Source organism: Galeopterus variegatus, unplaced genomic scaffold (genome assembly GCF_000696425.1).
Source record: "Galeopterus variegatus unplaced genomic scaffold, G_variegatus-3.0.2 Scaffold2036, whole genome shotgun sequence".
NCBI lineage: Eukaryota > Metazoa > Chordata > Mammalia > Dermoptera > Cynocephalidae > Galeopterus > Galeopterus variegatus.
The window spans coordinates 188,081-200,027 of NW_007728147.1; the positions used below are offsets into that span (position 1 = coordinate 188,081).

At 36.4% G+C, this 11,947-nt stretch overlaps 1 protein-coding gene across 1 annotated transcript in view; it reads left to right on the forward strand.

Moving 5' to 3' along the window:
- Nucleotides 1–11,947, forward strand: part of IPMK (inositol polyphosphate multikinase) — a 59,976-nt gene that overhangs the window by 15,798 nt on the left and 32,231 nt on the right. The window contains exon 2 of the mRNA XM_008580150.1: nt 2,198–2,283. Coding sequence (XP_008578372.1) covers nt 2,198–2,283 — 86 coding nt within the window. The remainder of the gene's footprint in view (nt 1–2,197; nt 2,284–11,947) is intronic.

An 11,947-nucleotide genomic window follows, 5' to 3' on the forward strand; every position in this document is an offset into this window, starting at 1 on the left:
CGTGTGGGGTCTGACCCCGCGGCGGGAGCGCCGCTGCACTTCCCAAGCGGCGCACTGTAGCAGTGCGCCACCGGGCCAGCCCTTCTCTTTGCTTTAATTTAATATTTTCTATTTGTCTTTCTTAATGTTCATTGCTCTTATGTGATTGCTTATTTGTTGACTTAATCCTACTAATTGGATTTTTTTCTTTCAGTTATTGTATCTTTTCAGTTCCAGAGTTTCTTTTGATTCTTTTTTAGAATCTCTATTTCTCTTCCAAAATTCCTCATCTCTTCAGCGTTTATATCCATTTTTACCTGTAATTTCTTTCACATATTTATAATTTTTGTTTTAACATCCTTGTTTGCTAATTACAGTCACTTGGTCATCTGTGTGTCAGTTTCTATTTACTATGTTTTCTTTTGGTCATGCATCACATTTTCCTAATTTTTGATATGTCTCATAGTTTTTTACTGAATTCAGAGCATTTTAATTAAAGAACAGTGGGGAGTGAAGTGTACTAGATTTTTGTCTTTTTGTTCTCCGTAGAGTATATGTCCTTTCCTCTGTATAGAGAGAGGGGCTGATAAATATATTCCTCCTAGAGTTTGGTTGAACTGGTGCTAGGCTTCAGCCTTAGATTCAGTTAATCCGTTAATGGCTTAACTTTCCACGATGCCTCTTTTTTTATCTTGACAGTTTTTGACCTAGGGGTGGTGGGCTTTGGCTGCAGTTTCAGATATTATGCGTTTACTTTGGGTCCTGGAATTTACTCACCCAGAGAATGCCTGGGTAAATTACCATCTTTTGATATCTCAAGAAACTTGAGGGATTACATTGCAGGGTAAGTGGTGTGGGAGACTTGCTGGACCTAGCAATCTGTTTTTGTGTTGGAACTGTTATGGTCTCTATCTGTCCTGCTGCCCACACTGTTGTCTGTAGCCTAGTTGATTTCTGCTTCTGTGATAAAATGTATTTGTCTAATGGGAAGCTCACCTTATCTAGAGCAGGTGCCTGTCTCAAGGTGGGGAAGCTGCTGGGATTCTCTGCTCACATATGAGTGCCCCACTTTTTTTCCTCTGGAATTCTGTTCTTCAGGGCTTCTTTACATCTACCACTCTTCATTAGGCCCATAGAAAATATCATAACTATGGGAGTAAAGGCCTTTCTTGTTGTCTATCCCAACTTTCAGGAACATAGTTCCTCTACAGTATGTTTAGTTACATGAGACTACTCCTTGAAATCCCAGAATCTTTTGACTGCTTACCAACCAATCTTATCCATGTGGATTAATATTTACCTTCCTTCTATTCTTTATGTAGGTCTTAAAACAAACTTGATTGTTAGATCTTTTAAGTTGAGACTTTCTACTTCTGTTGATTAAATTCTGTATTTTTGCCCTGGTTAAAGATTCCTGACACTTGCTAGAAAGAAATAGAAACTCAAGTGGAATATTTTATCACAATTCTACATATGGTATATTTATTTGAGCCATAATCTGTTCTAACTTGCTTGATTGTGAAATCCCAATACATGAAAATTTAAAATTTTAAATGAGTCTTCATGGTATAGGGATAGATATACATATATATGGTGACTTTAGAAAAAGACTCCCCCTTTGAGTGGACAGATTATAAAAAGTTTCCTCTTCCTGCTCCAGTCGTGGTACCTGATTTTAGTCTTCACTTTTCCAATTTGCTAGATGCCCTTGTACTATCTGTAAAACTGTATATATAGTGCATCTGAATCAGGAAAATTTTTAAGTTGTTACGAGAGACTTATAAAAAATTACCAAGTAGAAAATTCGTATGTGGCCACTGTTAACATGTATTTTTTTCTGTTTATAGAAGTGGGGTTTATTTGTGCTACTGGTTTTAACTTGCTTTTTGTTTAACTGTAAATTAACATCTCATGGAAAGTCTATTACTGGAGAATTTTTGTAAGAATGTATACATATGTTCTATTTATTAGAAAGAGGGAGTGATAAGGGAGTACTGGTTGGAGACAGTAAAACTAAGCTATTTATAGTTTGTGTTGTGCTTTGCCTGTAACAAGTACTGAAACATACTGGTTGAATGTTAAAATTTCTGAAATAAATAAAAGTAAACTCTTAAGTTTATGGAAGTGGTTTACCTGTCACATTCAGGAACAAATTTCTCCATGAAGCAAGGTACACTGTTATTAAAACATTAAAACATTTCTATTTTTCGTTCCATAGGTATATTACAACATCCAGATGGCACAGTTTTGAAACAGTTACAGCCACCTCCAAGGGGCCCAAGAGAGCTGGAATTCTATAATATGGTAAGTGAGGTAAGATTTGTTTTGTTGTATTCAAAGTGTTTTTCAGAGTTTTCTGGTGGTGACTCACAGTAAGAAATACATTTGACAGCATTTCCTAGTTCGCTGTGTGTGTGTAACAGAAACAAAAGTGTCATGAAAAACAATGCTTATTTTTACTATAAGTGATAGAGTCTAGATTTTCTGTTCTACTTCTTTTCTTAAAGATACTTATTATGAGCCACTAAATTGATTTCAGTTAATGGATTGTGACCCACAATTTTTTTTTTTTTTTTTTTTTTGTCTTTTTCATGACTGGTAAGGGGATCGCAACCCTTGGTGTGGTGTCGCCCACACCGCGCTCAGCCAGTGAGCGCACCGGCCATTCCTATACAGGATCCCAGCCCGTGGCAGGAGCGTTGCTGCGCTCCCAGCGCTGCACTCTCCCAAGTGCACCATGGGCTCGGCCCCGTGACCCACAATTTGAAAAACTCTTAGATGAGAGACTATTTGTAGTTCTCAAAAATGCTAAGTTAAATAAGTGTTTTTACTACAGAATTTCTGAGTCTTAAATGTGCTAATGTGCACTATGAATCTCCAAAGGGGAGAGGAAAGGGGCATACTTTACATATAATTAACGATATGACTAGGAATATTTTTTAATATATTCACGATGTTTTGTGACCACCACCTCTATTTAATTCCCAAACATTTGCATCACCCCGAAAGAAAACCCTCTTCTCATTAAGGCATGATGCCATATTCCTCCCTCTCCTGGCTCCTGTCAACCACCAATCTGCTTTCTATGGACTTTTACCTATTCAGAGTGTTTCATTTAAATGTAATCATACAATATGTGACTTTTTGTGTCTGGCTTTTGTTTAGTGTAATGTTTTTAAAGTTCATCTACATTATAGCATGCTTCAGTACTTCAGTCCTTTTTATGAATGAGTAATATCCCATTATACTTATATACTACATTTTGCTATGTGCTGCTATGAACTTTCACATTGAAGTGTCTGAATACTTGTTTCCAATTCTTTTGGATATATGTGTATACCTAAAAGTGGAATTGCTGACTAACATGGTAATTCTACATATAATTTTTCTGAGGAACTGTCAAACCGTTTCCCAAAGTGTTTGCACCATTTTACATTCCCACCAGCAGGGTATGAGGGTCTTAAGTTTCTCCATATCTTCACCAACACTTGTATTTTCTATTTTCTTTTTTTTTTTAATGGCCATCTTATTGAGTATGAAATGTCATTTCGTTGTGGCTTATTTGATTTGCATTTACCTAATGACTAATGATATTAAGCATCTTTTTATATCCTTACTGGCCATTTATGTATCTTCTCTGGAGTAGTATCTATTTAGATCCTTTGCCCGTTTTTTAAATTGGGTTTTCTTTTTTTAAAAAAATTTAATTGTAGGGGTTCTTTACATATTCTAGATAAAAATCCCTTATCAGATGCATGATTTACAAGTATTTCCTACCATTCTTCAGGTTGTCTTTTCATTTTCTTGATAGTGTCCTTTGAAACACAGAAAAAAAAATTTAATTGTAGGGGTTCTTTACATATTCTAGATAAAAATCCCTTATCAGATGCATGATTTACAAATATTTCCTACCATTCTTCAGGTTGTCTTTTCATTTTCTTGATAGTGTCCTTTGAAACACAGACTTAAATTTTGACTAAGTCCAATTTATCTATTTTTTCTTTTGTTGCTTGTGCTTTTGGTGTTGTATCTAAGAAACTGTTGCCTAATTCATGGTCATGAAGATTTATGCTTCTGTTTTTTCTAAGAGTTTATAACTTTAGCTGTTAGATTTAGGTCTTTGATCCATTTTTGTGTATGGGATGAGGAAGGTATCCAACTTCATTCTTTTCATATGGATATCTAGTTGTCCCAAAAGCTTGTTGAAATGACCAAACTTCCCCACTGAATTGTCATAGCAGCCTTGTCAAAAAGCAGTTGACCATATATGTAAAGGAGAAATGCTTAAAGGAGTTCTGTCCAATATTGCAGCAGGTAATGAAGGGTGAATTTGGAATTGAGAGGCAGTAAATTGATAACTGGTACAGAGCCCTCAATTCTATCTTATTGGTCTAAATGTCTGTCCATACTCTAGTGATTACTGTAGCTGTGTAGGAAGTTTTAAAATTGCGAAAATGAGTTCTTCGACTTTTTCAAAATTGTATTGGATATTCCGGTCCCTAGCATTTCAATTTGCATTTTGGATTACGTTATCAATTTCTGCCAAAATGTCAGGTGCAGATTTTTAGGGATTTTGTTGAATCTGTAGGTCAATGTGGGAAATATTGACATCATGTAGTTTTTGTCCTTTATTTTTAATATCATATATTACATTGATTGATTTATGTATGTTGAGCCAACTTTTCATTCTAGCAATAAACTGAACATGGTCATAGTGTAATCCTTTTTATATGTCAGTGGATTAGGTTTGGTAGCAGTTTATCAAGGTGTTTTGCATCTTTATTCATAGTGATATTGGTCTATACTTTTCTTGTGATGTTATATGTGATTTTTCAAGATTTCATCTAACTTTTAAAAGAACTCAGCTTGAAACAACAAATATTAGAATAACATGAAAACTCTTTAAATGCTGGAAAATTATAAATCACTCTGTGCCAATTACCACTTTATTGACCCCAGTTCAAAATTCACCCTTCATTACCTCCTCTGTGACAATGGATTCAATTATGTGGTTCTCTGCCATAGCCGTGAATCTGGAAATGTCAGCAGCTTCAGAGCCCTTGGCCCAGCCTAGTGATCACCTTCTCATGGCTCTCCCAAGATAGAGGGCCTCCTTTCTGCACTGGCACCCTGATTTCTCTTCACATTCATCTTCTCAGAGATTTGTCTCCTGCTTCCTTCCTGCTGTGAACATCTGTCTCTCCAGGCTTCCTGCCTGCTGTGGTATCCCCAACTCCCCCCATGTGCCCATGTGCTTGCCCACTGATTGTGTCTTACCTGCTCCCTCGATGGTTGCTTCATGCTTGCCCAGTGACCATGTGACATCTCTGGGCTGGATAACCAAGTGGACTTCTCTGCCATCCAGTGGGCTACAATTATGCCTTTTCCAATAAGGTTTATGTAGGGAGCAGGCCGACTATTCACATTTGTCCTTCTTTGAGTACACTCGCACAGTCATAGGGTACCTTAGAGAGTTCTCTTTGGTTGCTCTTTTTTCACGGCTTAATACTCACTGTGTGGTTTCTTTCTCCTTATTCACCCCAGACTGATGCACTTTCTCTATGGGGGAAGTCATCTGTTAGGAAATCATACACAGTTATGTAATTTCTGGAATGCCCAAGAGGCGTTCATTATGTTATCTTGCCATGCTATCTAAATGTATTTGAATAGAAAACCCAAATGCTTTCCACAGCTGTGTGCTTACACTACTCTATTCATTTTATACCATAAATATGGTGACGTTTACTTGTGATAAATGTTTAGTCATTGCATTGGTCCAAAATGTTTCCAAGCTAATACATGTGGCTCCTGGGCACGTAATCAGTGAGATTTATTATTATCTCTGTGTTGGTTTGGCCCAGACTCTATGAAGTATCTTTGCTTGACTTTGAAAATTGTTATAATTTTTAATCCAGTTTCTGAGTCTATTAGTAAATTCTGCTTGTTCATTGTTGCCCTTTGTATTATAGTTTTGTTGTTGTTGTTTGTTTTGGCTTGTATTGTCTTTTTGTTTGCACTGAATACTATATATGGGAAAAATGCGTAACACATTTTTTCCGTTAGAAGCTCTTCCATCATTCCAATATTAAATATCTCAACAATCTCTCTTATCCCATGAATATCCTCTTACCCATGAAAATCCTCTTACAAACACCAGAAGTTTAATAGATGATAGTGAAAGGGGTAGGTGGATATATTTGTTTGCTTGGGCTTACCATAACAAGGTACCACAGAGTGTTTGGCCTCCAGAAATTTATTTTTTCACAGTTCTAGAGGCTAGAAGTTCAGGATCAAGGTGTCGGCAAGGTTGGTTTCTTATGGAGGCCTTTCCTCTTGGCTTGTAGACAACCATTTTCTCTCTGTGTCTTCACATGGTCTTCCCTCTATGTGTCTCTGTGCTAATCTCCTTTTCTTATAAGAACACCAGTCACATCAAATTAGGGCCCACCTTAATAACCTCATTTAACCTTAATTACTTTAAACATCTTTGAAGACTCTAAATACATTCATATTCTGAGGCACTGGGGGTTAGGACACATGAATTTTGTCAGAACACATTTCAGCCCATAACAATGTGTTAGATTCCTTGAAAGTGAAGTTTTGTTTTCTTTCCTCTTGTGGGAGGTGTTGTGGCTTTGAAATTACACAGATCTGTGTTCTAATTTCAATTCCACCATTTAGCTGTATGTCTGCGGAACATGACTGATTTTCTTATAGCTTTATAACCCCATATATATGTTAATACTTAGTTTATAAGTATTAACATATGAAATTTAGATAATGTACTGTGATCCAGATATGATGCTTAAATAATGGTGCCATCTTCTTATTTTGCTCAGTACAGAGCCTTTCTAATCTGCATATTCACTTTTTCAGGGCTGTTTTCATGGAGACAGTAATTTATTTTCTTTCCCTTTTCTTTTACATTTGAATTCATTTTCTGGTAAGATAAAATTCTATCATAATATAGATTTCCTAGTAAGTTTATTGTAATGGGATTTGACCTGTATAAATATGCTCACTTGTAAATTCACTTGCAGTTTATAGTTTACCATAAAGCAAAGAACTTCTCTTTACCCCATTAGACACTTTAAGAATAATATAATCTGTTTACTTGTCAGCCAAGAACATACCTATAGACTTAATAACCATTAAATTTGTATGGAATTGTAATTTTAAAGACACATGATGTAGTGGATTGAATTATGTCCCCCCAAAACTCCCTGAAAGCTTAATTGTGTCCTCCAAGTTTTATGTATTAGAAACTTAGCCCCCACTGTGACTGTTAAGAGGGTGGGAAATCCTATTATGGTAATTGAAAGGTGGAGCCTTGAAGAGGTGATTAGATTGTGGCACCATGCAGTAGTGAATGGATTAAAAATGGTGGTCAGGAGTGTGGTTCTGAGGGCTTTAAAAGAAGAAGAGAGTCTGTCTTGTTCTGTCTCTGCTCTCTCTGCTTCCACCATCTTGCAATGTGAGACCCTGGGTCACTGTCACCACCACCAGAGATTGACTTTGTACTTCCCAGCCTCAGAAACTGTAAGCGATAAATTTCATTTTCTTTATAAATCACCCAGTCTCAGGTGTTTTGTTATAAGGAACACAAAAAGGACTAATACACATTGGATGCAGGCCACTGGATTAGACATTGTATTGAATCTGGGAGATTAGGTCATAAACTTGGGTATTGGTTTTTTTGTGTGGGTTTTTCTTTTTGGTCCAGTGTTGGGCCTTTGTATCATGTGAATAGGTGGGCATAGATATATTTGGGCAGTTATCTATCGTATATTCTTTTGAACAGACGTGGTTTAAAGTATTCTGTCCTGTTGTTGTAAGTGTACTTACTCATGTCATAACAAATTGTAGGTTTTGGTTTGCAAAATGTGGTTACATACTATACGTAATCTACATTCTCGCTTTAGGAGAAGCTAATATGATATCAAGTATCCCCAATTTCCTGATACAGTAGAAAGGCATTATACATAGTACAGTATAATGGTTTAGGTTCAAACAATAAGTCTCTCTTTCTTTCAGTTAGTTTTACCATAATATTTGTGTGACTTTGAGTGTATTACTTACTAAGCCTCAGTTTCCTTACAGTAACAGCTAATAACTGTACATGCCAAGGCCTGTTCTGAGCATTATATCACAAAGTTATCACAACTACTGATTTCCAAACTTTTTTTCTTATTCCCTTATTAAAAAAAATCTACATAATACATTAGTATTTAGAATAAAAATTATGAGTTTTTAAAAAATATTTCCCTGCCTTGGACTGAGTGTGTCCCCAAAACTTGACCCCCACTGTGATAGTGTTAAGAGGGTAGGAAATCCTATTACAATAATTAAAAGGTGGGACCTTGAAGAGGTAATTAGATTGTAGGACCATGCCTTAGAGAATGGGTTAATAATGGTGGTCAGGGGTGTGGTTCTGAGCGCTTTAGAAGGAGAGCGCACGAAGAGTCTCTTTTCTCACTGCTCCACCATTTTCTGCCATGCGAGACTGCTGGGTCACTGTTGCCACCACCAAGGCCTTCACCAGCTATGTTTCCTGGACTTTGGACTTCCCAGCCTCTGAAACTGTAAGCAATAAATTTTGTTTTCTTATAAATCACCCAATTCCAGGTATTTCTGTTATAAGCAACAGAAACAAACTAATAATTCCCTTTTATTCAACATCATCTTTCCTATGAGGAAGTATTTTAAACAGTTTAGAGAGTATCCTTCTGGAGATTTTTAAAGGGCTATGCATTTATCAAATGTGTATAATTATTTTTTAGCATCATAAATTATATATAAGATCTTATAAATTGCTTTTTCTTTTTTTGCGTTATTTTAAAATTTTTATTGTTGGCAGGAGGGTGGTGGCTGGCCCTTAAGGGCATCCAAACACTTGGCCTTAGTGTTACAACACCGTGCTCTAACCAACTGAGCTACCCTGCCAGCCTTTTGCTTTAATAATATACCATACCTGTACTTATAGTTGTGCTTCATTAATTTTACTAGCTGCATAATATTTCAGTGGATGGATTGACTGTATAAATGGATATTTAAGTTTTTTCTAGAATTTTTGCTACTACAATGTAACAGTGATATCCAGTAAGCAATTTTGTATACACATGTGAAGCTTTTTATACATAATATTTCAGTGGATGGATTGACTGTATAAATGGATATTTAAGTTTTTTCTAGAATTTTTTCTACTACAATGTAACAGTGATATCCAGTAAGCAATTTTGTATACACATGTGAAGCTTTTTATGGGCTAGATTTCAAGATGTGAAATGGTTGAATCAAAGAACGTTCACATTTTGAAAGTTGGTAGATACTGCTAAATTGCCATTCGGTTTAAAATTCAGCAGACTCTTAAGGGTATATTGGAATACGGTTAATACCGAATATTATCTTTTTCAATTTTTGCCAAATCTAATGCATCAGAAATGCTCTTATTTGTTTGTCTAATTGCTGTTGGCATCCATCATATTTTCTTTTTTTTTTACTTACAGTTCTTCTATGAATTGCCTATTTATATTCTTCACTCATTTTCTCTTGTTTTTCTAACTGAAATATATGAATTATTGATTAATTTGAAGATAATTGATGTTTTTTACTGTATTGAGTCTTCCTCTCCATAACATTTATCTCTATTTATTCTTCACTGTTTATTTTATTTAACACTTATATAACAGTATGTGCCAGATACTGCCATAAGTGCTTTACCAAAATCAACTCATTTAATCCTCACAGCAATCTGTGAGTTAGATACTGTTGTTATCCCCATTTTAGAAATGCATGCACTAAGGCATAATTAAATGATTTAACCATGATGATCTAAATAGTAAATGGTGGCCTCAGAATTTGAATGTAGGCAGTCACGCTGTAGATTCTGTGCTTTCAGCTGCTATACACTGCCTCTTTTTTGAAGAAAGTATTTTATATTTACTCTATAAAAGTCTTGTACACAATTTGTTGGATTCATTCTAAGTACCTTATTTTTTGTTTCTATTATTAATAGTATTTTTTTGAATTAAGTTTTCCAGTGATTGCTAATAAGAAGTGATCCCAAAAAGTTTGTGGAAAAATGAAATTAAAAAATATCAACTTTATAAATATAAACATAAGCTTCATCAAGTTCAAGACTCTTTTGTAAGTGATGATACCAGCCATTTAGTCCATCTGCAAAGAACTGTGGGTCCTGGGAATTTAACCATGCCAATGCAGTCTTTTTTACATTATTAACTGAAGTAAAATGGGTGCCTTTTAAAGATTTTTTTTTTTAAGATTAGGAAACAAAAGGAAGTCAGGAGGAGCCAAATCAGGACTATAAGGTGGGTGCCTAGTGATTTCCCACTGAAACTTTTGCAAAATTGCCCTTGTTTGATGAGAGGAATGAGCAGGAGCATTGCGGTGGAGAAGGACTCTCTGGGGAAGCTTTCATGGGCATTTTCCCTAAAAACTGTTGCCATGACCTTTGCTCTTGAGAAGTCCACTTTTGCTTTGACTGGACCACTTCCACTTCTTGGTAGCCATTGCATTAATTGTGCTCCATGGTCAGGAGTGTACTGGCAAAGCCATGTTTCATCTCCTGTTTGAGTTCTTCCAAGAAATGATTCAGGATCTTGATCTCACTTGTTTAAAATTTCCAGTGAAACCTCTGCTCTTGTCTGCAGCTGATCTGGGTGCAAAAATTTGGGCACCCACTGAATAGAAACTTTGCTGAACTTTAATTTTCAGTCAGAATTGTGTAAGCTGATCCAGTTGAGATAACTATGGGGCTGGCTATTGTTTCTGCTGTTATTCATTGGTCCTCTTCAACCAGGACACAAGCATGATTAATTTTTTCCTCACAGATTGATGTGGGCGCCACTGTGGGCTTCATCTACAACATCATTTTGCCCCTTCTTAAAACAAGTCATCCATTTGTAAATTGCTGATTTCTTTAGGGCATTGTCTCAATAAACTTTCTGTAAAGTGTCAGTGATTTTGCCATTCTTCCACCCAAGCTTCGCCATAAATTTGATGTTTGTTCTTGCTTCAATTTTAGCAGAATTCGTGTTGCTCTGATAGGGGCTCTTTTCAAACTGTCTTATCTTCCTTAGTGCCTCAGACTAGATCCTGTTCAGAAATGTTATAATTTGTTGGTGCAAGTTTATTTTTATTTTGGTGCAAAAAAATTTTGCAGTTCGTGCAGTTTTTTCAAATATGCATTTTTCATGAACTTTTTGAAGATCCCCTTGTACATAAGAATGAAATAGATATTTGTATAGTGTTTTTATATCTAGTAATTTTTCTGAACTCTTATTAATTCGTGTTTATTTGAGCTTCTTTGGGGTTTATGTAGATAGTTATATTTTCAGTGATTGGAAGTTTTGTTTGTCCCTTTTGAATCCATATGCTTCTGTTAATCAGTGCTGAGTAGGAACAATGATGGGGAATCTAACTCATTTAACATAAGAGCTTCTAACATTTCCCCATTAAAGTATTTTGAGTTTGTAGTTCTCTTCTCAGGTTAAGGAAATAACCTTCTGTGTGAGTCAAGTTTCTGTCAATAAACAAATAGTGTGCTCTTAGTTTAATAAAGGGACTATTTACAAATGTGTGGTCAGGGCTTAAGGCAACCTGCAAAAGATAATGTTATACCATCCTTGGGCCTGAGGGGCAAGGAGGGAGAGAGTGGTTATTAGAACCCAGGGAAGGGGGCCGGCCCGGTGGCGCACTGCTACAGTGCGCCACTTGGGAAGCGCAGTGGCGCTCCCGCCGAGGGTTCGGATCCCACATACAGCCCGGCCGCTCACTGGCGGAGCCAGGAGCGGGGGCAACACCGAGGGTTGCGATCCCATTGCCGGTCCCGGTCCGGTACGGGGGTGACCCTGAGGGTTGCGATCCGTTGCCGGTCACGAAAAAAAAAAGACAAAAAGACAAAAAAAAAAAAAAAAGAACCCAGGGAAGGTAACTTTACGAGAGGACA